This window comes from Fusarium odoratissimum (genome assembly GCF_000260195.1).
Source record: "Fusarium odoratissimum NRRL 54006 unplaced genomic scaffold supercont1.13, whole genome shotgun sequence".
Lineage (NCBI taxonomy): Eukaryota > Fungi > Ascomycota > Sordariomycetes > Hypocreales > Nectriaceae > Fusarium > Fusarium odoratissimum.
This window is the reverse complement of record NW_022158699.1, coordinates 908,665-934,020: the sequence shown is the minus strand read 5'-3', so window position 1 is coordinate 934,020 and position 25,356 is coordinate 908,665. Positions and strand designations below refer to the sequence as shown.

The 25,356-nt window shown below is 47.8% G+C and overlaps 11 protein-coding genes and 2 non-coding genes across 13 annotated transcripts; 7 read left to right on the top strand and 6 right to left on the bottom strand.

Moving 5' to 3' along the window:
- Positions 1-312: 312 nt before the first annotated feature.
- On the top strand, positions 313-3,595 carry FOIG_08768 (uncharacterized protein). Its single transcript, XM_031208832.1, has 6 exons — positions 313-1,746; positions 1,800-2,181; positions 2,237-2,422; positions 2,485-2,517; positions 2,566-2,769; positions 2,826-3,595. The coding sequence occupies exons 1-6, from the start codon at positions 403-405 to the stop codon at positions 3,323-3,325; spliced, it is 2,649 nt and encodes an 882-aa protein (XP_031061838.1). The 5' UTR covers positions 313-402; the 3' UTR covers positions 3,326-3,595.
- Positions 3,596-3,702: 107 nt separating this feature from the next.
- On the top strand, positions 3,703-3,784 carry FOIG_08767. Its single transcript has one exon. It is a non-coding gene; the product is annotated as a tRNA-His (tRNA).
- Positions 3,785-4,445: 661 nt separating this feature from the next.
- On the top strand, positions 4,446-4,527 carry FOIG_08766. Its single transcript has one exon. It is a non-coding gene; the product is annotated as a tRNA-Gly (tRNA).
- A 215-nt stretch (positions 4,528-4,742) lies between these two features.
- Positions 4,743-7,032, top strand: FOIG_08765 (uncharacterized protein). The gene has a single exon (XM_031208831.1). It carries the CDS (start codon positions 4,890-4,892, stop codon positions 6,702-6,704), a length of 1,815 nt encoding a protein of 604 aa, XP_031061837.1. The 5' UTR covers positions 4,743-4,889; the 3' UTR covers positions 6,705-7,032.
- Positions 7,033-7,334: 302 nt separating this feature from the next.
- Positions 7,335-8,513, top strand: FOIG_08764 (alcohol dehydrogenase (NADP+)). The gene is made up of 5 exons (XM_031208830.1): positions 7,335-7,434; positions 7,479-7,916; positions 7,966-8,186; positions 8,234-8,380; positions 8,434-8,513. The coding sequence occupies exons 1-5, from the start codon at positions 7,396-7,398 to the stop codon at positions 8,453-8,455; spliced, it is 867 nt and encodes a 288-aa protein (XP_031061836.1). The 5' UTR covers positions 7,335-7,395; the 3' UTR covers positions 8,456-8,513.
- Positions 8,514-11,223: 2,710 nt separating this feature from the next.
- Positions 11,224-12,652, bottom strand: FOIG_08763 (uncharacterized protein; the record flags this gene model as incomplete). Its single annotated transcript, XM_031208829.1, has 2 exons — positions 11,224-12,533; positions 12,580-12,652. The coding sequence occupies 2 exons, from the start codon at positions 12,650-12,652 to the stop codon at positions 11,224-11,226; spliced, it is 1,383 nt and encodes a 460-aa protein (XP_031061835.1).
- An 800-nt stretch (positions 12,653-13,452) lies between these two features.
- On the bottom strand, positions 13,453-14,241 carry FOIG_08762 (uncharacterized protein; the record flags this gene model as incomplete). Its single annotated transcript, XM_031208828.1, has 1 exon — positions 13,453-14,241. The coding sequence occupies one exon, from the start codon at positions 14,239-14,241 to the stop codon at positions 13,453-13,455; it is 789 nt and encodes a 262-aa protein (XP_031061834.1).
- Positions 14,242-16,106: 1,865 nt separating this feature from the next.
- On the top strand, positions 16,107-17,993 carry FOIG_08761 (uncharacterized protein). The gene is made up of 2 exons (XM_031208827.1): positions 16,107-17,749; positions 17,802-17,993. Exons 1-2 carry the CDS (start codon positions 16,364-16,366, stop codon positions 17,856-17,858), a joined length of 1,443 nt encoding a protein of 480 aa, XP_031061833.1. The 5' UTR covers positions 16,107-16,363; the 3' UTR covers positions 17,859-17,993.
- Positions 17,898-18,645, bottom strand: FOIG_08760 (uncharacterized protein). The gene is made up of 3 exons (XM_031208826.1): positions 18,476-18,645; positions 18,209-18,415; positions 17,898-18,141 (listed from the first exon to the last, which is right to left on the bottom strand). Exons 1-2 carry the CDS (start codon positions 18,555-18,557, stop codon positions 18,237-18,239), a joined length of 261 nt encoding a protein of 86 aa, XP_031061832.1. The 5' UTR covers positions 18,558-18,645; the 3' UTR covers positions 17,898-18,141; positions 18,209-18,236.
- A 928-nt stretch (positions 18,646-19,573) lies between these two features.
- FOIG_08759 (uncharacterized protein) lies at positions 19,574-20,470 on the bottom strand (the record flags this gene model as incomplete). The annotated part of the gene is made up of 2 exons (XM_031208825.1): positions 19,574-19,801; positions 19,961-20,470. The coding sequence occupies 2 exons, from the start codon at positions 20,468-20,470 to the stop codon at positions 19,574-19,576; spliced, it is 738 nt and encodes a 245-aa protein (XP_031061831.1).
- An 833-nt stretch (positions 20,471-21,303) lies between these two features.
- On the bottom strand, positions 21,304-22,092 carry FOIG_08758 (uncharacterized protein; the record flags this gene model as incomplete). The annotated part of the gene is made up of 1 exon (XM_031208824.1): positions 21,304-22,092. One exon carries the CDS (start codon positions 22,090-22,092, stop codon positions 21,304-21,306), a length of 789 nt encoding a protein of 262 aa, XP_031061830.1.
- Positions 22,093-22,986: 894 nt separating this feature from the next.
- On the bottom strand, positions 22,987-24,117 carry FOIG_08757 (uncharacterized protein). Its single transcript, XM_031208823.1, has one exon. The coding sequence runs from the start codon at positions 24,047-24,049 to the stop codon at positions 23,123-23,125; it is 927 nt and encodes a 308-aa protein (XP_031061829.1). The 5' UTR covers positions 24,050-24,117; the 3' UTR covers positions 22,987-23,122.
- Positions 24,118-24,615: 498 nt separating this feature from the next.
- Positions 24,616-25,148, top strand: FOIG_08756 (uncharacterized protein; the record flags this gene model as incomplete). Its single annotated transcript, XM_031208822.1, has 2 exons — positions 24,616-24,811; positions 24,868-25,148. 2 exons carry the CDS (start codon positions 24,616-24,618, stop codon positions 25,146-25,148), a joined length of 477 nt encoding a protein of 158 aa, XP_031061828.1.
- Between the last annotated feature and the right edge of the window lie 208 nt (positions 25,149-25,356).

The window sequence follows — 25,356 nt, the reverse complement described above, 5'->3', positions numbered from 1 at the left end:
CTTCTTTATTCATTATTTTGTCCGTCACGGTTTTCTTCTCAGCGCGGCTCAGCTATCATGGTAAACAGAGCTGGGAAGTCACGCTATTACGCCTGCAATAGCGGTTTTCCTTCACTCCTTACTCAGACAAAACAGGGACCAGCTACTTGGATTCCAATGCTCTTGAATCTTCTTTTTCTGAGTCGCCTCCTCTCTTGCTGACGTGTTCATGGGAACACTGCATGATGGTGGGGTGGGCCTGTTCATCTACAGCCTGATTAAGGGCCGTAATCATCATCTGCCCCTCTCCGCCGCTCTGCTGATATCATCGCAAGAGCATCAATCAAGGATTAACTAGTCCTGTGAATCTTTCTGCTTTCTATGTAATACAGGCTCAAGCTATACCGTCAAATCTCATTACGCATGGCATCAATAGTTAGGTCTGAGACGGGCGCGACGGAAAAGTCTGTGAGTCCGTCTTCAGCGGCGGCCTCAGGCCCGCCCCGCCCGATTGACGGCCAACGCTCGCGACAATACCCTGCTGTCCCGTACTTTAATGTTGATGGTGACGACGTGGACATGGGCTTTGGATACCCGTACGAAAGAGAAACGCTTCGCCGCGGTGAGATCAAGAGAAACCTTGTGATTGATCTGCCCAAGCTCCGACAACATGAGGATTCAGATGCAGAGCATCTGCCTGTCGGGCCGGCCATTATCTGGAACGCCAAAGTCTACCAGAGCCTAGGAAAACCTCGCGACGAGGATCTCCACTTACACCGACCTGACCTGACTTACATCGATGATCGGCCTATTGAGTTTTCCATTGGCTTTTCTCCCACGAAGCCGCCAGTTCAAACAGATGGGGATGTGTCACAGCCCGAGGCGTGGAAAGGACCCGTCATAACCATTGAAACTTTTGTCCAAGCGGATATTGATCAGGATAGGCTATCGGAAATGAAGAGGCTACCGGAAATAGTGGCTTCGCCTTGCCTTGATCTGTTGAATCCAAAGCATGTTTCCCGACGACATCTAGTGGTAGAATCCCCGTTCCTTGCTGAGGGCCTCAGTGACCTCGTTGAATATTATCCGTCATTCCATGAGATGTTGTTGGATGATTCAAAAGGAGGAGAGCTGAGGATTGAAGAGCCCTTTGCTGTTCTTTTTCACCATTTTGACGCTATCGCAGCCATGGCCAACGAAACTAACGGTCCAACGGTTTGCAACGCTGAGGATGAACTTATGGATAAAGGAACGGACTTGAAAGTCGTACATTCACAGCATTTGATGAAATTTCTCAGGCCAATCTACACTGAGTCCATCCTAACATGTCAAAAGCACCTTTCCAGCTCCGTCCCGCAGGTCGCGTTTGACATGGTCTGGTATCCTCTCAAACCCGGGACAGATGTCTATGTACAAGTTGACGGATCAGCGCATGCTGCAGTCGTGATGGGCGTCAGACGAGCTGATGTTTCTTTGTCCAGGGTGTGGGGGTCCGGGAGTGACGGGTCTTGGCTGGTCGACCTCTGGCGGCTTGAGAGTGATGGCTCCAGCCTCGGAAGAGGCTTCTTTTCTGCAAGCGTAAACTCTTACTCTGGGCTCCGAGATGTAGTTAGTCTTCCAGTGTGTCCAGTTTCAATTTGGGATGCACACGACGATGGCGAGCGACGTGGGAGGATCTTACGCCGCGCTGCAACTTTCATCAAGGCGCTTCGACGGGGCAATCTCCTCGTGGATTACAAGGGACCCATCAAATATACGGCCCAATATGTGAGGCCTGCGCTTGCTGAGAAACGGTAGATATGCCACTGACACCTCCACAGTACACGGGAAAGGTGGTTATCGACCATCGAAGAGGGCGTGCGGAATCTGACATCCACCGGACCCTTTCTCCAGAAGTTCGAGACTATTCAACCCGATTCCAGGAGTATGATGGGATCCTTATCAACAATGATAGGTCCTTCTACACCACCCAAGATACTGGAAACCGTCCCCCGAACCCTGTATCCAGACGGGCCAACAGCAACGACGCCATGGTTAACGGGGAGGAGATGCAGGTATGGCTTGACAATGTACCTGAGCACCGTCCCCTCGATATTATTCGCGTAGATATCAGTGGTTACGTCGTGGAACAACTCACAGAGCACCAACTCCTTTTGCTATGCCCAGACGCTTTGGCATATGGCCTGAGACGCAAGCACTGGAGTAGGCCCATGCCCCTCTCTTGATTGTCCTCGCAATGGCACTAATATAATTTTAGTGTTGATCTCTCTCGACTACGTTGAAGAGTCCGTGCCATCAGAGGAGAGTATTTCTAATCTGATTATTGCCCAGGATGAGTTGAAGACCATACAGGCTCTTTCGAATCGCCAGAATAGTGAGACAAGGCACTGGTCGGCGGATTTCATCGAGGGGAAGGGATCAGGGCAGATCATACTGCTACATGGTATCTCCTCCTTAATAAAATCTTCTTTGTTCTTACAGCCCTAACAGATAATCTCTTCCTAGGTCCTCCAGGAGTCGGCAAGACTTACACAGTCGGTATGTCAGCGGCGAATTTCCAGACTGAAACTAGCTAACGAAACGAAGAAGCTATCTCTGAATGGTTGCACAGACCACTCCTTGCTCTCACAGTGGCTGATATCGGCACGGTCGAAACACTCGTTGAAGGCGAGCTTATGAAATGGTTTGATCTTGCGGAAGCTTGGAACGCAGTGCTTCTCGTTGATGAAGCAGATATCTTCCTCGAACGACGGCAAAATAGAGACCTCGCCAGAAACGGACTGGTATCAGGTAAGTTCTCCGCCTAGCCTTTGTCTCGGTGATGCAAGGTAACGTTCCATCTACAGCCTTCCTGCGACGAATGGAATACTTTAAAGGTCTGCTGTTCCTGACTACCAACCGCGTTGGACAAATCGACGACGCCTTCATTTCACGCGTCCACGTTGCAATCGGATATCAGGCCCTCGACGAAGAGACCAGGCGAAAGGTCTGGGGTGGCTTTTTCCGCAAACTGGTGCGCGAACGTGCTGGCAAGGTACAGATCGCATCAGACGCGAAGAAATGGGTTCTTGAGACCGCCGGCGAGACGAGTCTTAACGGACGGGATATTCGCAATGCGTTGCAGACAGCTATCACGCTGGCAGAGTTTGAGAGTGAAGAGGATCCAGATTATGATGCTGCATTGGTAACAGTTGTCACTAAGGCCCATTTTCAGAAGGTACTAGAGATGTGCAATCGGTTTCGCAGCTATGTAACGAGCATTCGGAGGGAAGACGAGATGAAGCGTGCCCAAGGGCGTGGAGATCGGAATGATTATGGCAATGGGTTTGATAGCAGGATGTGCTAATTACTTGTCACTACCGCTTCAACACCACGGTTATTGGCTCATGTGATAGTGGGTTTTCGGAAGCCAGTCTCTGTGCCTCTGATACATATAAAGATCTTCGAAAAAGGACCATGAGAACCTGAAGAGAAGAAGTTTGATGGTAAGGAAGTGTATTCATGTGCTTATGCTGGTGTTGCCAAGCGGAGGCATATCTGCCTAACTAGACATACGACATACGAAGACAGCAAATATCGAGTGCATGCGAATAGAGACAAGGAAAGTCATCTGTTACAGCGGTAATTGTTTGTCTTGAAGCTGTTTGGCCGTGAATGGGGCTGTGGGTCATGGAGCATCAAGTTGCAGAATTAGCGGCCGGGGTCCCATCAACAACCAACAAAGCCGTCATCGTATAGGGGTCAGTACATCAGTTTGTGGCTATTGAAAGCACTGAAAACGCAAGTTCGAGTCTTGCTGACGGCAAACCCATCCTTTTTGCTTTTTGTCACCTGAAATGGCTTCGAATCAAGTCTGTGCTGACTCTTTGTGTTTGTCTAAAAATGCCTCAGCGCGTCGGACCCTGGGCCATGGCAAAATTGATTGCCCGACACATAATATAGAAGCTGAATAGGTGTTTGGCCAAGCTCGTATCGCGCAGCCTGAACCTGGTCAATGGGGCTGTCTCTAACATGATCTCTTTTTTTCGGCGTGTTCGTTGGATTGGTTCACTAACGTTCCTCCTGGGGGCAGTTGTGAGGACAATGATGATTTGCTATATCCTATATTATAAATATTCTAAATGATCGGGGGGATGAAACGATCAATTGCATTACTCGCGACACGTCAAAATGAGTGTTCGGAATAAGAGTTTTGCTGTTGTTCAGGGTAAGTGATAAAATTTCAGCATTACGCACTTAGTGCAAAAGACTTGGTCTGAAGTATTAAACCGAGAAACAGAGGAAGTAAAATAAATCTTAAAGAGTCTTTAATTGTTCCCTCTTAGTTCTTTCCAATGAGGCGCCCTCACTATGACATTTAGGAAGAGAAGTATAGACCATGGCATGGCAGTAAAAGCTGCCAGTCACCTGCAGATTTTGTGAGCTCCAAAAACCTTAATCTGGCCGACTCGAAACAAGTCAGCTAAGCGTAATTGGTTTAGTGGTAAAATTCTCCGTTGCCATTCGAGCAGCGTCGGGGAGCCCAGGGTTCGATTCCCTGATTACGCATTTCTTTTGCTGTTTCTGCATCTTTTTGCCATTTGTAGTAACTGATGTTATTTATGTTCAGTCGAGATCTTATGAAGGTTGTCGGCGACGCGTTACAAAGTCTAGACTGTCGCGTGGCAGCTTACCCTACAAGAATAAACCGCACTGTGGCTGCTGCGGCGTAACTTTGTTGTGGCGTCGTTACTATACCGGGCTAGACCGTTTGCAGATCTTACCTCACTTTAGTAATCGTGAACATGGATCGTATCAAGGACACTCTGTACGACTTCAGCCTCCCTTGATTCACCTCGTCATTTCAAACTCACATACAACATCCCCCTCATCACGCGCCAATTGAAGCCCCCATCACTGCGCGCGCATGAATGCTTCCAATCGCTAGATCAAGACAATCCGTCAGCATGGGCGGGCAACAGCCGGATCTGCTGCCTCGCTCCGAGCACGAAGATAAGCCCTCATCGTCAGCCCCAGCCTCGCGCTTCAACAGAGACAAGATCAGATGCCTCGACGGTCTGCGCGGAATCGCATGTCTTCTTGTCTTCAATTACCATTTCTTCTGGCCATGGACGCCTGCCATCATGTTAGGCTATGGCGCGTTCCCTCCCCGCGCGCCTGAGCCGTATTGGGGACTGCAGTCGTTGCCTATTATTTGTCTCTTGCATCGTGGACGTGCTATGGTTGCCATTTTCTTCGCCATCTCGGGTTATGTTATTTGCCGCCATATTCTCCGTTTGATTCATGAGCGCAAGCTTGATACTGCTTATCAGAAGCTTGCCTCGTCTGTTTTCCGACGTGTCTTTCGCCTCTATATTCCTCCCACCATCAGCATGTTCCTTGTCGCTGTGCTAGCTCAAATCGGTGTCTTCAAGTCCGAGTTCGCCATTTACAAGGGTCCCGACTCTCACTACATCAATGCGACAATTACTCATGCTGATTTGGCTGAGGGTAACTTCTGTGCTAACGGCACCGCTGTGAGAGGGGCAGCAGGTATTGCTAATTACCTGGGAATAGAGACCACCACGTATCTCCGCAATACCACTGGATATCCTGAAGGAAACACTACAGAATGGACAGATATGCTCCTCTGTGTCAATCACACAACACGATCGTACGGACCCTCTCAGCTCTACACCTTGGAATCCGAGTATGAAGCTCAGTTCCCCAAGAATGACACCAACTCCACCAAGCCTGTCAAGGATACCACTGGCATGGAGCGACTCGCAGCTCTCAGCTACCTCGATGACGAAGATGATCTGGATCTCACCTTCGGTAATGCCACCAATGCCACAAACCCATTGAACCTTACTTGGGTTCAGATGGGAGGCTCATGGGAGGAGCATCCCTTCATCCACCCAAACTTGACATACGCGATGAAGAACTTTACCAGATCCTACGCCGAGTGGGCCAACCCCTTCAACTTCGGTCACTACCATACACGCTATGATCCGCATACCTTCACAATCCCAATGGAATTCCGTGGCTCGATGGTCATTTACATCTTCCTTCTTGGCACCGCTGCGATCAAGGCCAAATGGCGAACGAGAATCGGTTGCTTCCTCTCGGCGTACAGTCTCTTCATCGGACGATGGGACATGGCGACTTTCTTGGGCGGTATGTTGCTTTCAGAGCATGATGTTCGTCGTTCATCAGATCTGCCACCATCGGCTGCTGGCGCGAAGGGTCGCGGGGGAGATTTCCAACGGACAACAAAGGGAACGGCGCTGCGATGGGCTGGTATCGTCCTGGCGTTGTATTTCTTGTCGTATCCCGACTCTGGTGCTGAGTACACGCCGGGTTTCGCCTATCTTTCGACCTGGGTACCCAAGTACTACACGCCGCTGTCTGGCTGGATGTTCTACGAGGCGATGGGCGCCGTGCTCCTCGTTGCGTGCATCCTGCGAAGTCCGGTGCTCGTTCGCTTCCTTGAGAGCCGCCTCCCGCAGTATCTAGGAAAGGTCAGCTTCTCGCTGTATCTTGTCCACGGACCTGTGTTGCATAGCTTGGGCTTTTGGATCATGCCAAGACTGTTCGACAGCTTCGGAAAGACGGGCGGATACGCGATCGGTTGGGTTGTTCTTCTGGCCGTCACGTTCTACTTGACGGATCTGTGGAACAAGAAGATTGATGGTTGGAGTGTGACGGTTGGAAGAAGAGTGGAGAAAATGCTTTCAGAGGACTAAGCTCAAGTGAGGTTACTATGAGCTTTGGTGGTAAACAAAAGAGGGGACGTGTGACGGGAATGACAGGACAATCGGGCCACTGACGGCGGTGATATGTAGAGTACTGCATTTATGCAACGTTTTGCATCTGGAGAATGTTTTCTTGGGTTTCATATCAGTAAAAAAAATGCGAATAACAAACTTTTGAAGCATGTAACTCAAACGTGGCCGTTGAGCGGGCGCATGTTGCACCGCTTTTGAAGCTTCGAAGTTAATCCAGGGACCGGTTTCGGCAACGACTGAAGCGCAAGAAAATACTCAAGCTTGGCACTTGAGCTTATCTGATCTGCCTTTGACATGACGCTATTGATCCGGGAGCCAATGGCTGTAGAGAACAGAGCACTGCGGCACGTTGTGCAACAGCACCCTTGTGAGACAACCATGCTTAGTTTTCATTTAGGTAATACCATCATAAGAGACCATAAGCCTTTACGAGCTAGCAGTAAAATTGAGGTAAACTTACGATCTTTAGGATAATTTCAGCCTAAGCTTAGGATCCTCGTAACAGTCGCATCGTTACCCTCGTCTTACGTCACCCCCACTGATGGACCCAGCGATGTCGGCCCCATCAATCTCTTATCAGATCGCAACGTCCTGACATCATCACCATCTCAAATTCTTGCTTCTTCCAACAACCAAAACATTTACCAAAATGGCGTCTCAACCCTCACTTCTCGCCGCCACGGCCAAGGTACGATTCATCCAATGCTGCGATGCCTTCGTTAACATTCACAGCTCAACAATGGCCTCATCATTCCCCGCATCCAACTCGGTCTCTACATGATGTCCACCAAAGAAGCCACCGATGCAGTTCGTCAAGGCCTTCTCACCGGCTACCGCGGTTTTGACTGCGCACAGATGTACCACAATGAGCGCCAAGCCGGTAAAGCCATCAGTGACTTTCTCGACAGTAGTGAGAACACGGCGGGTTTGAAGCGCGAGGATATTTGGTACACCTCCAAGCTCGCCAGCTGCGACGAGTCGTATGATGCTGTGCGAAGATCCGTCAAGAAATCGGTTGAGGCCTCGGGCTTGGGATACATTGACTTGTTCCTCCTTCATAGCCCGTATGGTGGAAAGACAGCCAGACTTACGAGCTGGAAGGCCCTTGAAGATGCTGTTGATGCGGGTGAAATTCGCGCTGCTGGCGTCAGCAACTTTGGTTCTGCTCATGTGAGTTTCATGTTTTTTGCTGCAAGTTGACGATGCTGATGCTCTCAAGATCGAGGAGCTCATGTCCTCCAACCCTCGTATCCCTCCTGTGATCAACCAGATCGAAGTCCATCCTTTCAACACTCAAGAAGGTATCCGCGCCACTTGCGCCAAGCACAACATTGCCATCGAGGCCTACGCTCCCCTCGCTCGAGCTGAGCGTATGGATCACCCTGCCATTGTCAACATGGCCAAAAAGTACTCCGTTACACCTGCCCAGATCTTTGTCAAGTATGGCTCCCAACCTGTACCGCGTTTTGTGTGCTGACGTTATCTAGGTGGGGTCTTCAACACGACTTTATCACCCTCCCCAAGAGTACTAAGCAGAAGCGTATGGTCGAGAACGCAAGCGTTGATAGATTTGAGATTTCTGAGGCTGATATGAAGGAGCTGGATGGCTTGGATGAGCATTTGGTCACAGATTGGTGAGTATTCATTGCCTATGAATCATTTGTTCTGAACACTGACGTCTATACAGGGATCCTACCGACGCTCCCTAAGTTTTCAGAGATAGCCATTGTTAGAATATTTATATTAAAAGAATTATTCATTTTACAATTGAGCCAAATGTGGGGGTTACTAGTGAGGGTGAAGGAAACAGCCACTGAACTCGTTGATTTGAAGATCCACCGGCGCAAGAATGATTTCAAACCCATACTCCATATGTTTTCGTGAGACACCAGATGGACTGTATGCTGATAATGAAGTAAACAAGTCACAGGCATCCTCATGGAGGAAGAGAAACCCTCAGTGAACCTGGGGTCAAAGGAAAACCGGTCAAAGTGCCCCCTAAATTGATCATAAATCATCATAAGGATGGATCCTAAACTATACTACATTATCCTAAGTTTGCCTAAACTACCATAAACCTACCTGACCATCTGCTTAGGAAAACTCTGGGTTACAAGAAAAGAAAGCCAATAAGTAAGGTAATGTTCAGCGTTTGACCTGCGAGCTGACCTGATCACAGTGCAGCGGGCCGGCGTCCACCTGTTTGTGTCCTGCCCTGTATAACATCCAGTTGGCCCGCGCCCACAAAATATTTTAATCACTGCTCCAATGCTTCAGAAGGTTTCCTCCATCACCTTTCCTCTTATTCACCCACAATATCTCGCCGCCGCAGTCACTCATCCGTTAATACTTTGGTATGATATCTCAGCGAGACATACAAAACCAACACGTTCTAAGAAACCGGATTTGCTTCTTGCACTTCATATAACATGCACGATGCTCAACATCGCCGCCGGTAAGTATCTCTTGCCCTGGGATATTTACAACGGAATGACCAAGATATTGATATTCCCGTACTAACTATTGAGAATAGCGTACGTAACCGATTATTCTCGTTCCCCCTTTGGTTTAGACCTTGGCCGATGACGCGTAGTTCTTCGCGATAGGAGTTCTTTTAGTACCAGAATTTGTCAGTTCATTCGACGGTTGGACAGAATGAGTGGCTCACTAACATACTTGACTTTGGCAGACTGTTTACCGCACAAATTTGTAAGTTCCCTCCCTTGACTGGCTTCCAACTCAACGGAGTCACTCAGCTCATCCAAGTGCTTGACTAACTGATCCTTTGTGCAGCCCAACAACTATTCAACGTAAGATTCAACCTCAAGTATGAAGTCATTAACATTCTGGTTTCCTTACATTGCGTTAGCATGGGCAACAAAAAAGCGTCGGTAAGTAGTCCATGGTCTGATCCCTGCCAGCCACACTTGTGTCAACGAATGCTGCCACTTCGAAATTCATGTTACTAACGTCAATACAGAAGAAGACAGAAGTAAGCCCTCCGTCAGAAACATAACTCATCAAGGGAGCCCCTGGTGCGGGGAAGGTGAGTACCCATGAGTTGCCTTTACGATGCTCGACGCTGATCGGAACTACTCTTTGTAGAAGCGCAAGATTGCACAATATTATGGCCAACAAGACTTGTCACTTGAATGCTAGTCTCAGATGACGACCGATCCGGCCGCCCATCCACCGTCCGCGACCGTGAGTTGTAGGATTGTCCTTTACCGACCTATTTGAGTAGCCGCCTGGCTTTGCATCCGGCCCTTCGGCTGCGGCCCGCTCCTCTCCCGCCACCACGTCCAACGTGAGTAGTTTGGTACACAACTGTTTTTAGAGTCATGGAAGCTGACATCATTTTAGTAATTCCTTTCTCCACCAGTACGAACTACCCTGACCTCCTCTTGAATACATACTGACGTGTCTCAAGTGAGGCAAACATCACTACCGCATCTGACAAACCAAAGTAGGACTGACTCGATCTTTCTAGTCGACTACAATCACGTACGTACGTCAGATAGTACGCCCAATGCTCATGAACTTGTTGCTAACCTTCTTCCAGTAGTTTATTAGTCTCATATATGAGTAAGACTCTTGAACCGAAACAGTCCTTTGTGCTGTAACTAACGTCGATACAGATCAATTGGAGAAACTCCAGGTTCATCCATGATGTATTCACTACACGTGTTATTTGCAGTTGAGGCTTATGGCTGAGAGCTTATATCACCACAGAGAACCGAGTATTAAGGACACTTTGGAAGAACGCAGGAGCCCCCTGCTGTTAGGGTAAGTATTCATGGGTCGCCTCAAGGATGTTCAACACTGACCAGGGCTGCTCTCTATAGAAGTGCAAAGCTGTAAATTATCCCGACCGACCGCCAAGCTACAGTCTCGGATGGCCCCGACTTAGATTGTTTCCAGATGACTGCCGATCCAGTTCCCCATCCACCATGACCAAATTTGTGAATCAAAGTCACTTCCGAATACTCTACTATCCATTGATCCGTCTCCTGAGTCCTCAGTAATCTATGCGTTGATTTAACGGCGGCACCATCTGCGACCACCTCTGCTTTCGGCAGGGCTCCCGAGCACTCGTCCTACAAGAGACAGAGAAAGAAACCATTTCAGGCAATGTCTCATTGTATGAGTACCTCATAGGGGCCAGAATTCAATTCTCCCCTTAGCTAAGCTATAAGAATGGGTAAGCAGATACAAGTCCTTTGTTTTCGGCAACTAATGATGTTGCAGAGTTGTTGCAGATGATCACTGGCAGCCGGAGGGTATCTGCGTGAAAGAAAGATGTGATCATGAACGATTCTTCACAAGGTCACATTGTTGGATGAACGGCTAGGTGGGCTTGGATGACTTTCGGTCAAGGATCAATATAAGAGTTCAGCCAAGGGTCTCAACTGCAAGTCATGTGCTGAATATTAAGACTACCAGCGACACAAGATCTCAATGAAGAGCCTCGTCTAAGCTACGCCTTCTCAACTACAACCGTCTCGTCCGTGTCACTGTTTCCTTGTGCCTCGCCTGTGCCCAGCTGCCGGATTACCAACCAGGCTGGAAAGATAGCAACCGCCCAAATCCCAAAGTTCATATACGTGCTCCCTACAGTTGCCATGATCGGAAGAGCATTGAGACCATAGCTGAGCGCCTGCCATGCCGACTCCGTACCTCTCAACAACGCAGACAGCCGCACCGTCTCTTGCGAATTGTTCGAGATCTGACCGATGATGAAGAAGGCAAAGTTGTAGTTGAGCTGGAATCCAGTGACAAGGAAAACGAAAACACCGAATGCGGCACCAAAACCAGGATCACTCCAGTCGTAGATAGGTTCATCGCGCTTGAACTTGGTGACGTTGATGGTGAGCCAGATCCACCATCCTCCCTGGAGGGTCATGATGACAGCGTAAGCATATCGCGCGCGCTTCTTGAGAGCGATTTGGTTCTGATCAAGCCACACACCCAGAAGATTTCCCGCAATGACCGCCACGATACCAGAGATGAATGAACCGAGAGCTCGAGCTCGCACGCTGAACCAGAGGGCGATGTAGGTAAAGAAGACCGACTCTGAGTAGACTCCTTGGCCTATCCAAAAGATGAGTAGCAGGAACTCTTTCTTGAGGAACGTACGCGTCGTGGCCTTGAATTCCTTCCATGGATGGTCGAGAATGCTCAAATCGACCCTCTTTCCATCTGCACGCTGGACTTGGGAGGGTTTGTTGAGAAGAAACGCAACAAATGGTCCCAGTGCCTGAAGCGCAATAAAGATGAGATAGACCTTGTACGAGACTTTGCCCGCCTCGCTCCGATCAGCGTTGAGGCCAAGGTTAATCGCACCGCCCAAAATCTGTCCCAATCTTGTGAATGAAAGCCAATACGCCACCATCCGTCCTCTATTTCTCGGCTCCGGATATCCAATCGCGATCGCCGCCTCAGCCGCCCAAAAGATACCCGCCGAAACACCACAGCACGCGGCACCAAAGATGACAAGCCACTCGACGCCATAACGGTTGTTCAGATAGAGACCCGCGCTGTAGGGAGCAAAGCCGATGGTTCCGATAACGAGAGCGCCTTTGATACCAACATATTTGACGATGCCGCTGGTGAACCAGCATGAGATGATCATGAGACAGAAGGTGAGGGCGTTGCCGGTGTTGACGAGGTAGGGCTTTTGAGCACCGCCTGCGCCGAGGGAGTTCATTGCACCCCAGAGACCGGGGGCTGCGAAACTGCAGAGGCCGAGGATGGTTGCATTGTAGATTGGCGACCGATTCCATTTCGCTGTCAATCATCAGTATAGTCTTCAGGTCGGAAGTGGTGAACTTACGCTTAATCGGAGCCTCATTCAACGCCTCAGCATTCGCGGCATCAGCCGTATGTTTGCCCTCTGATTCCGACATTGTGGCGAAGGTTCCAACTGCCGACCAAGTCAAGAAATTTGCCGGATTTTGTGCGACTTGGAAGCAGCTAAAGAGGAGATGATAATTGACGTTGATGAGCGGCGAAGCATCAAGATAAAGTAGTCGGAATAAAAGAATGACACCACTCAACCCCAGCAATGATGACAGGGACCAAGATAAACTATGCAAATCAACCACTCGATCGGTGATGGTGGTTGTTTCGATCAAGTTAGATCGCCGAGCATTGATAAGGGTTCATGCGGTTGCGTGATATCCGTCTCCGGCATCGTCATCGGCCCTTGGCTGTACCACCAATCGTGAACCACGAAATCCGGCATGTGTTTGATGTTTGACAGAGCTCAGCATAGTACATTTCGGATCATTTGGAACAAAATGAATGGGTATTTATTGATAATGATCTGTATAAAGTAACCGTAACGTTGCCTTGACCTTTCTTCCGGGGATGTTGATGATACACAAATTCAACACTTTACCTAAGGATACCATAAATTTAGGCCTAATCTTGTCATAATTTCGTAGAACCATTGTGGGTTCCATCCTAATTTTATCATAACCCAGTCCCTCTTAGTTGCTGATGTTTCTATGCTGAATGAAACGCGGAAGGTTGTCGTGCTATATTGAGGACTTTCACTGGCTACATACAGACCAGTGTGTTCGATCTTAACCACAATCCAGCCACCTTTACCCATCCGATACCCTTTTCGCCAACCTCAGCGCGCTCAAGATCCAGAGGCAAATTTTGAGCTGGAGAGTAATTCGATCTTATTTGGGGAATTTGCCTAACGTGGTCTTGTGAAAAAGCTTTCGAGTCGTTTAACCAGCCACGATCGATAATCCTCCCTAGACATGGGCGGCACAAATCGGCTTCGTGTATTGATGCTTTGCCAGGTATGATTCAGTCCGACGCAGAGCGGGCATATTAAAGGTTCAGCCGCAGACGGTGGGAATCCGCCAAGCAACTGCGAATGCTCTTTATTTTGGGGCACAAAACCCGAGAGAATGTCGGATCCGGTCACGCGCGTTCCAGAGCAGATCTTGCAGTCCCCGTCTTCCAGGTACCTGATGATATCTCGAACCGTGAGCTCCACGTGGAGAAACTTGGCCGTCTCGAGCAAGGCCGTGGGGAACGTGCAGAGTGAGCCGAACTCGCGGGTCAATGGATCGCCGAAGGGGTTAGGACAGGATGAATTCATGCCAGGTCGGGATAACTTGTCGGGATGGGCCAAGTAAAATCGATAGATTTCGATTTCCTCAGATTTCTGGATGTTACCAAAGGGTGACCAGCGTTGAAACTTGCTGCAGACAAGTTCATCGCCTCGCACGCTTGTCTGTAGCCTAATGGGTTGTATGAGAGAAAACCGGTGATCCTTGGTATAACTTTTAGCGAAGTTGATAATCATGTCCCAGAGCTCAAGTGGTAGTCTTTTGCCTGCTTGGGAGGCGATAAGTGCAGGCGAGCGCGAAACGACACTTTCGACGTAGGCGGGTCCTAAAAGTGTCTTGTCGAGAAGCATGAGCGGCCGCCACATCACCAAATTGCCGAGTTCTTTTGAATTTACGATCCTCATGTTGATCGTGTGATATGGATTTCTTTGAGCCCGGGAGGACGTGTTTCAGATTATATTGCTAGAGTTGAGGAAGACAGAATGTCACAGCAAGGGTACTGTTCAATATTTCTACTCATAATACGTTACTCTGTGTTCCAAACTCTCTCATGAAAGTCTTGTGCAGATATACTTTCAGAGACAAGCGAAAGCACCGCAAACCCATCGCCAACTGGATACGTCTCATTGCAGGTCGAGATGTAGAGAAATTTTGAAGCTATCCATGTTACCGAACACCACATTGCTCCAAGCTCGTGACCAAGAATAAGGTTAGTCAAGGAGGCGGATTGGCTGGACCAGTCACCACAGAATCTAATTCTATATGGCACAGGAATTTTAAACTTTTGTGATGAGCACTTTATCTGGTACTCACTTTCTTTTTTACATAGTCTGACTGGCTATACAGAAGTGGCCTTGAAACCGAGTCGCCTGTCCTTAATGCCTGTCCACATGGTGACTCGTGACTGGCGTTCTCGCGACGACGACTCAAGTTGGACTTGAGAGTTATCGCCTCTTGAGCAGTGCTTCTGATACATAGCCAAGTCGTATTCGACAAAAGAATCGCTGAAGGAAGATAATCATGCCCAGAAAAGAGAAGTTCATTGATAAAGTGGTTGAGCTTAGAAGCATTGATCTTGAGAATAGCAGGATGTTTGATGGTGCACGAGAATGCCAATACTAGAAACCAGAAGACATAAGGTATTTAATGCAAAGTCAATAAATGAATATGTAGCAAGAGTCTATCAATAATGTAGTCCACAGCACCTCAAAACCATCTACCAATACCCTAATGATAGACAACGAGGCATCCTCTAGGGTATGGTGCCCCCATTCGCAGGACTCAACGACAAGGTAAAGACAGTCAAAAGAAGTCTCTCCTTTGAAGTCATCTTACCCTACTACCCATCCAGTTACCCTCCAGTACGGCCCGTTTAAACAAGCTTAACCCATCTCCCCCATCCCGACAAATACCTGATCTCTGGGGTGCAGTGCGGGTAAACTCGCCGTCAAACCGGAATGTATTGTTTGAGGCCAGCGACGGTTTCTGGGGTACAGTTCAAGACCCCGGAACAGGTCACGAAAATTCATTATTCATATTAGTCAATGAGGTGAATAACCCCACAGATAAGCGATTGATGGCGGAGATGAGGGTGTCGTGGAGTAACATTTGATGCAGAGTTTTATGAGGCTGACTCGATGTATAAAAGAGCTTTTCACCCCAGACTTTTTCGGTGGAGATTGCTGCAAGCCAAGACGGCAGTTAGCTCGACCAAGCTTGACAACATCTCTCGCATTATCTCTGAATGTAGAGAATGCGTTTTTCTCTCATCAGAAACAGAGTTTGGGGCCCCGGAGTAATCTCGTTGTCCGGGTCGTTCGAGATTTCATCTTGACGCGGAGCGCGACATTAGAGAGTTATTGTTAGGATATCATAACGTGATGATATCCACACGCGCCTTTTCGGTGACGGAGCCTCGCTGGATTTCTCACCAATGACACGTTTCATGCACGTAAAAATAACACCAGGGGTCTCATGTCATACAGCCCCACAGCCGGCAGATTCTTCCACCACCATACGACTTTGGGTCAAGCGTCTTCCTTTTGGAAGGTTTTTACGGGTTTTTCGTACGCCACTCCGAGTGCGGCTCGTCAACTCCCTTCGGGCCTTTTCTCTCAGAAGCTGGAATTCTCGCCAGGAACTATGGAGTTTCTGAGATCAGATGGTACAAGGGACAGTTAACTCCGGAGTCGGCATGGCATGAATGAATTACGAGTTTAAATGGAATAAAAACCTGGAGAAAGGTGCTGTTATCTAATCATGACATTAACCGCGACATGGTCCCGGCCCCGATCTTTCGGAGGTGGGTACCCCGGATACACCGAACACGCGCCATGGCTCGCCCTGCGCCGTTTTTCCCGTCACAAAGCTCTTCTAGCCGGTTGTTTTCGTTCCTCTTAAATATATTTGTCCTGTCTCACCTCCTCTCAGGACCCTGTTTGATCTGTTGTCATTCTTCCCCATTGTTCGTCGGTTACCTATTCCGTACATTTCTCGACTCTTCTACACTGACCATTCCTTGGTCTTATGAGTAGCCACTCTTCTACCCATCCTCCCACCGAACATACTCCTCTACTCACTCACGACACAATGGCTACCACCTCACCCAAGGCCAAGTCCGCCAAACCCGCCAACATGATGGACGATCCTGAGACAGCGGATGATATCCAAGTCTCCCAGCAGAAGCAGCTCGCTACCCAAGGAAATGCTCACTTCCACCGCCTGGGATGGAAGCGTCTCGCCGTCGTCACAATCGTCGAGGCTATTGCCCTCGGCGCCCTCAGCCTTCCTTCAGCCTATCACACGCTGGGCATGTTCCCCGGTGTCTTCCTCACAATCACTCTCGGCCTCGTCTCCATCTTCACCAGCTACATCGTCGGCCAAGTCAAGTTGAAATTCCCCCACGTGGCGCACTATGCTGATGCCGGACGCCTTCTTCTCGGTCGCTTTGGCTATGAGATTTTCGGTGCTGCCCTCGTTCTCGAGCTTGTTATGGTTGTTGGTTCGCATGCCTTGACTGGTAGCATTGCGCTCATTGACATCAATGGTGGACATGTCTGCTCCATCGTCTTCTCTGCTGTTTCGGCTATCATCCTTCTGATCCTCGCCATCCCCCCATCTTTCACCGAAGTCGCCATTCTTGGATATATCGATTTCGTGTCTATCCTTGCTGCCATTGGCATCACCGTCATTGCCACCGGTATTCAAGCTAGCGATTCAGCTGGTGGACTCTCTGGCGTTGAGTGGTCTGCTTGGCCCAAGGAGGACCTCAGCTTCGCCGAGGCATTCGTCGCTGTCAGCAACATCATCTTCGCCTTCAGCTTCGCAATCGGTCAATTCTCCTTCATGGACGAGATGCACACACCAACCGATTACATGAAGTCCATCTACGCCTCCTGCTTCATCCAGATTGCGATCTACACTCTGACTGGAGCCCTGTGCTACGCTTTTATCGGACCCTCAGTGCAATCGCCCGCATTGCTCTCCGCCGGACCACTTATTTCCAAGATCGCCTTTGGGGTCGCTCTACCCGTCATCTTTATTTCCGGTTCGATCAATTCTACCGTTGCCCTTCGATATCTTCATGGCCGTATGTTCAAGGACTCAATTCTGCGATATGTCAACACCCCCATGGGTTGGGTCAGCTGGATCACTCTTGTGACCATCTTCACCATCATCGCTTGGGTCATCGCTGAGGCTATCCCTATTTTCTCTGACTTGCTCTCTCTGGCCTCGGCTCTCTTTGTCTCCGGTTTCTCTTTCTGGATCCCCGGTGTCATGTGGTTCGTCTTGCTCTGCGAGGGCAAGTGGTTTTCCAAGAAGAACATGTTGATGAGCTTGGGAAGCATCCTGGCCTTTATCATCGGAATCGTTACACTTGGTGCTGGTACATATGCCACCATTAAAGATATCGTAAGTTGTCTCAACCATGGCATTTCTGCTCAAAAAACTAACGTTTTACTAGATTGATATTACTTCCGATGGCTCTGCTCATGCTCCTTTCACTTGCCGATCAAGCTAATCTGACTCGGCGTGACGATAGATGTTCCAAAGCGAAAAATGCATTTAGATATATGATGTAAATTAATACAATCTCGATTCTTAATTATATAATCATCCAATAAGTTTTATATATATACAGTGCATTCATTACCTGTAGCCTTCGTCTTGATCAATTGTCTCGTGACCAAAGAAAGAACATTGTCGCGTAACCCACCCAACAGCAAATACAATTTGGTTCCCGTTTTGGTTCCCGTCGAAAGAGATAACCTAATAATGCACCTTCTGAAAAAGGGGACGACGTTCTGAAACATATTACAAACCCAAACCGTAAACAGCATGCATGAAATAATCCACGACGTCATTACGTACCACGCGCAACCTTGTATCATATACATCATTAACGAGCTGAGGGATATAGCCACTCTTGGAAGCTTGACCTGCGGCGAACAGGTGATCCAGTTGAACCTTCACTTCCAACACTGGCCCGACGATCGTTACTATTTCGTCGTACCCAAGTGTTGGTCCACTCGGATCCGGTCGCAGGAGTCGTAGTAGTCATCACTCTCTGCTTGTAGGCTGTTGATTCAAATTGTCAGTAGTGATCAAAATTAAAAACATCAAGAGACAAGCACATACAGGATGAGTCGTTCCTGTTGGGATCCTCTAGAACAGCCTGGAGCTTGGCCTTGGCTTTCTCCGCAAGGGTCTGAGGTGCCATGTTGAGTTGTTAATAGTTGACTGTATAACCCTGAAAGATCTTGTAGTTTTTAAATGTAGAATACTTAGGAAAGACAAATGAAATGAAGAGAAAATAGCTTCGCAATCACAAAAGAGGGGAAACGGCTTCTTATGTTACAGCAAGCACACGACCTCGTGACCATCCGTCATCTTGAGGAGACGATACAGATTGTTTGTCAGCTCTGCATTAGAGCACATTGCGAATTTCCTATTCCAGTATAAGATAAACTATCACCAACTGCTTTGCTGTGCCATCAACGTCAGAAACGCGGGGTAGCCCACCATCAACCAATTATTCAACGACTGATGTTGCGTTGGTTCAAACGTTGTCACCCTCCTTCAGAAGAAGGATTGTTTGATTGGGTACTAAAATGCTTTGTAAAAAGGGGTGTTTGGACCCGGCTCGGCAGTGTCGAGTACGGGGTGATTCTCTGGATGGTTCTGCTTAGGCTGAACCCATTGTCGCGCGTTGAGCTTGGCAAGATGGGCTGCTGGATTGTATTAACTCTCAAAGGAGGCCAGCTAGACACAGACCGTCGAAATATTCGTAACAGTCAAGATAGGTTATAACCATTTCTCGTATTTCGGGAGCGAGGTGTTGGAAAGGGTCCCTGATGCCCGGTTCCGCCACGGGCGTGCTCTCGGACATGCTGGGCCTTTGATTTTGCGAGCATGAAAATGAGGATTTTGGAGGGGAGGCTTTTGACTTATTTATGCTTGCAAGATCAAGAAGTCTATATTGTGGCCAATATTCGTGTTCCAATTACAAGTCTACACTGCCTGAAGTTTAACCCTATGGCCCACAACCATCCATAGTTGACTTATCCACCAAAGTCAAAATGATGCCCTGCGGGTTCAGGACGGAGACTTTTTTTTAACTCAGTCTTCAAATGAATTACTCTAGAGCATCAAGGAGATTGTACCTAATGAGATTTGATTAAGGGGCTGATAGAGCGGATACATCAGACAAATCTTCGTGCCTAAGCGAGACTATCATTAAACAAACACCCATTCTTCTTCTTCCTTCTTCTCTCCTGCCTCATTCAATTCGTTCTCATCCGTCCTGTCGGTTACATCTACTAAGTTCTCTGTGGTGATATAAGCTCTCAGCCAAAAGTCGTCGGTTACATCTACCTTCGATAGTTGTGGCACTTTTCGCCACTGTTCCTCCTCCCATTTTCTCAGTTGTTCCTCTCGCATCACAGCCTCTACCTCAGCCTGCACCTATAGTTGAATAACCACAGCAAGCCTGGATGCAAATCCCCAGGCAAAGCGATTTCCTCCAGTGAATTGCCTGTGATCATTGTACCATATTAGCGGATTGTTAGGACCAGACAGGGCCAAAACATCCATCACATCGACAAGAATAAGAAAGTTCGTTACATGATAATGTTCCCTCGCGTTCAAGGGATATGTCGTTGGAAATCTTTCCCCATGCTTTCCGTATGCCTTGACCACGCGGTGGGTGAGATATCGATCTGCGTGTCTCTCGATGAATGCACGGACAATTTCAGGGCCCAGACTGAGGTAGTCTACTAAACGTCCATAAAGTGCATCCATCTCGTAAACTATTTCAGGTTTTGTCGAAAACAAGGGGTCCATAAGTGTCTGGTTGTAGTAGTCCACCGCATTTATGCCTGATAAATGGCCGTCAGAAAGAAGACAGCGCACATGAGCGCCTCGAAAATTCCAGCGATCATTCCAGAAATTAAATTTGCCAATGATAGAATCCGAGCAAACTGTCAACTTGTTTGTATGCCGCCCGTGATTCATAACCACCGAAGCTTTACAAAGATTGTTGTACCAGACGTAATAATCAAGGCTTGTTATGATCTTTTCTCGGACGTTGGAAGAAAGGCGAAAAAACGGGTCTTTGGCGGAAACACTCTTCATGGTGATGGTGCTGGGAGACATCTGGGGCAGAAGAGGAGGGAAGTAAAATGTAAAGGAACCAAGTTCGATGCGAATTCTCAAGGACAGGATAACTATTTATAAATTGGTCCTGAACTTACCTCCATACATGACAGTATTCTCAAAGTCTGGTCGGAAGATTTGATGAGGCAGACATTGCCAGGACTGGAGAAGCTTATAGTGACAGGATATTCATTGATGTCCAGAGCCTGAACTCCTTTTCGACCATCAAAGTCAAACCTTGCATATGAACCTTAATAATAGCCAGCCAATGGTATGACCTTGAGAGTCAGAAATCCCTGAGCAGATGAAAATTATAGTGTTCCCTTGAGATTAAACCTTTGAGAAGTATTTTTATATCTTAGCTAACTTCATGACACAAGCAACACGCATTATTTCATATCAGAGCATAGTTAGTTATGAGCACTCCAAATTCCAAGGCATCATGAGTTGCTTCAGATCGGACCAAGAGCGGTGCGTCAATAGCAACGAGATTTGTGAATAAGATATACCAAGATCATGATAATTCACATCTAGTCCTCCTCTGTATCACCTTCCCCTTTCTGGCCATATAGTCTCTTAGTCTCCCATCTTCTGGACCTTGCTTTATAAGGGAACAATGAACCTCGAAAAACACTTTTTTCCTCTTATAGATCGTTACTTCAGAGGCTCTCAGGCTTATCGCGGAATTTGGTAGGTATTGACTCATCATCTCGATCATCTGGAAACTTTTCAGGAAGTCGATGCTGTGATGAAATCTTTATTTAGAACTATTCAAGCCAGCACATTAGGCTTACTTGCGCTCAAAAGCGAAACTAGCATTGAATAAACACCATTTCTTCTGCTTCCCTCTGCTCCTCCTCCTCCTCCTCCCCGTTATCATCATATTCTTCTTCTTCCTCAGATTCCTCGGGCAGGCCATAGAACCTCCTATAATCGCCTAAAACTCTTCCTGGAACCTTCCGTATCCAGCCATCAACAAGCCTTAGAGAGCGCTCTTCTTTTATAGATCGTTGTTTCGGAGGCTCTCTCAGGCTTGTCACGAAGGCTGATGGACATTGGTCCATCATCTCGATGGCGAGGAGAAGATAGAAGATCCTGTATCCCATTCCGGGCTCAATCGGAGGCATTACAGTAGGAAGATGTTCCCCGTGTTCTCCGAAAGATTTAGCAAGGTAATCGCTGAACTTGCCAAGGCAGACGTCAGCATATTTATCCTTATAGAGAGGCACCAATGCAGGACCCAACGCAAAGCAGTTGAGCATGCCTTGGTACCTGTCATGCATCTCGAAAATCAAATGTTGCTGTGGGGTGAACAGCGGATCCCGCAAGTAGACTTTTGGCATTCCCCGCACATCCATTTCTTCATCCTGTGGAATGGGTTCCTCAATCTTCAAATATTGCACAAACATCAAGACTTGCCGAAACATCTCATAGCCCAGCTCCTTTCTAAGGGTGTCCCACGTTTTTAGTAATTTGCTCGTCTTGAGTTGGCGCCAGAAAACGGGGGATGCTCGACAAAGATACCAGAAAAAACCGCCGATTTCTAAATTCGATATGATCATTTCCCGAATCTCTAAAGGGAGGCGTCCGAAGGGATCCATTGTGAGAATTCGAGGTTGGTGTTATAGTATGAATGGTTGATCGCACGTGGTAATGTAGTTGAGAATTTGGGAGATTGTTGGTCGAGAATTTGGCGTTCTTTTATAGGCAGCCGTGTAGCTGATTGCTAACACATACACTTCAGTCCCAGTATTCTTGTTAGCGCGCCACTGAAGGAGGCCGGATTGAGTATTTAATTTCTCTAAAATAGCTAATTAAGTACCTAAGGAGTAGAATTTAACAGATTTTCTTAGAAGAAGCAATAGGTAATAATTTCTCAAATGTGTAAAGCTTATGTAAGGCAATTTTTAGATAAATATATTCAAGACCCTGGCAGATAAGGACACCATATTCTGTTTAATAATATAAGCGGCTACCTAAAAACCTTCCACGATAGCCAATAAATCTTATTGCGAGCCCTTCTCCTATAGATAGAATAGAAGAGAGATTAACTCTGAGGAGTAAGATGTTTGACTTGAGCGAGTGGTGAGAATTTGACAAACTAGCAAACTTTAGCAACATAAAGTCATAGAAGATTTTGACTTCGGCAGGAAGTTAACTTCCTAATCACGGTATCTTTTCGAGCCCGAGATGTTGAAAGTTGAAAGCCATAACCTAGACTTTACATTTGCAGCTGCAATTTGTGGCATATCTATTGGTGTGGCGAATACTCCTTTGCGAGTACAGGGTCTCGCCAGTATTGGTATTTCTAACCACGCAACTAAGTTCTCTGTGCTAATTCAAGCTCTCAGCCACAAGTCTCAATTGCAAATAACACATCTGGTTCATAACTTAGACATTATACCAAAATGCCTGACCAAATGCTACAGCGTAAAGCTGAACTAACCACGCAACTCAAAGTGCCGCGTGTGATCACGGCTTTTTGTGACCATACTTATGTGGATAAACCTGAAGAGAAGTCCAAGTTGGTCGCTTTGATGCTTGACCCCCAACATGCAATTCCTTGGACTACATTTATTACCAGTATTGTCATGTATTATAAGGTAAAAGAGAAGTAGCGCGCCATAAGCGCTATCGTGTGACAAAGGCGCTGTCCTGCTTTAGCCACGCCCTGACATCCTTGATGTGCGGATGAATGCTCCTAGCCAGCTGCATGTCCACATTATAGCCCTCTTCCTTAAACCAATCCAACATCACACCGACCTCCTTAACTCCTGCCTTGAGTGCCTTCCCCAGTAGCCCCACCGTCGTGCCTACGCCGGTGCCCGTCACGCTCCTAAACCTATGGTCTAGTTCCTCGAAGGTGAGCTCCTCTCCGGCCATCCCTATAGCCTGCTTGTTAAAGCGATCAGGATCGGCAAACGCCTCGGCTGCAAAGACGCCAATATCTGAAGTAGCAATCCACTGCAATGGCTTGTCCTTCATGGTATTGCGCAGGCTTGTCATGAATACCTTGGACTGGAAGTCCGGCGTGATATTATCCAAGAAGATGACAGGGCGCAAGATTGTCCAACCCATAGCAGACTTCTTACTTTCGATACTATCGCGGAGATAGTGCTCAATCTGATGCTTTGACTTGAAGTGCGGGATTGGTGTTGGGTTACTCCAGGACCTCTCGTTGCCACCACGATCGACGCTACTGTAGACGAAATGCTTCACATCGTTCTTGATTGACTCGTCTATAAGTGCTTTGCCTTGGCGCATCTCTCCCTCGAAGGTGGTGCCCTTTGTCACTGCGGCTTGAACTGAATAGACACCCCAGATGGGGCCAGAGGCAACCTTCTTCGCGGCTCGAAATAGAGAAGGTACGTCGTCAAGGTTTCCCTCGACGAGCTTGACGGCGGATGACTTCTTGGCCAAGCGCAGGGCTGATGGCGATTGGGCATTGCGGGTAACGGCGAGAATAGTGAATTCCTTAGAGAAACGAGAGAGGACGGCTTCAACGACACTGCCGCCTTGCTTCCCGGTGGCGCCAGTGATTAAAAGATTGCGGGACATGATTATGAATTAATAACTGAAGTGGGGTATGCGAGAGAGATTGTGAGTGAGACAAGCAGACAGCGAGGTATTTGAACGAAACTGATACCAATATTTTAGCAGGAGATTTTATCCATAAAGAAACTCTCTTTACCGCCTCACGTGTCGCATTGAGGCTCCTCCGCTTTTGTCAGCACACAACAAGCGGTCTTATCGCAACACCGAAAGACCGGCCACTTCGGGCGATGAAGTTTTGTAGTGAACTGGATTCTCCTCGGGCTAACTTCCAACTTCAGGCCGATATCTATCCATGTAGCTAGTCTTGCATTTGTCAGCCATCAAATTATCCTCGTCTTCCTTGCTGCGGACGGTGACCCATTTTCTCCGGCTGGGGCTAACCTCACGAGCGTTTCTAGAATCCGATCTCGCGCCATTTCTTTTGAGTGTGCTCGTTCATAGAGACTGGTATAAATGACGAGTTGTTCTTCTGTTTAAGAGACGACCTCGCCTCGTACATTGCAGCTGAAAATTAGTAGTCATCACAACCCAGTCACTCTCTTTCGGCCTTCTTGCTTCGCTCTACAAACATGTTGATTTCTGCCTTTTTTGTCATCGCCAGCAGCATTGGGGCCGCTACAGCGACCCCTGAGGCTCCAACTCTCACGTACCTCTTCCGTATGAACCTCACTCTCAGTTCAACCATCAACACCGGTCCAGGTCCAGCGGGAACCAGATTGGCCATTCCCATAACCGGTGGCAGCTTGTCGGGCCCCAAAGGCGAAGGTACAAGCAGGCCGAATAACACGTTTACATGATGAATACCAGCTGACTGTTCGCAGGAACGGTCCTCCCTATCGGAGCCGATTTCGGTGCAATCGATGCTCTGGGGAATTTCAACGTCGACGCGCACTCTGTGGTACAGATGGATGACGGATCCTATGTTTACAGTCACTCAGCTGGTCCTTTGATCTCGGGAACTACTGCTTTGGATAGACTCAAGTTTGAGACTGGAAGCAGCAAGTACTCTTGGCTTAACGAGATTCTCGCTGTAGCTGTGACTGATTTTCCGGGTCCCTGGGTATCCCTTGATGTTTGGCAGGTGAAGCCCCATAGCGCATAATGGACTAGAACTCGTTTTGCATTAGATCTAACGTTAGACGGGAGGTCTGCTTTGGTTCAAGAAAACATTTCAATTCGAAATAGTTATATCCAGTAATTAGATAAACTACATTAAATAAGATATTCATTTGTTAAATGCTGCTTTTATAGACATCTATTATCTTAGTCTTTGAAGTTTCCTTTTACACATGAGCTAGGATTTATTAACT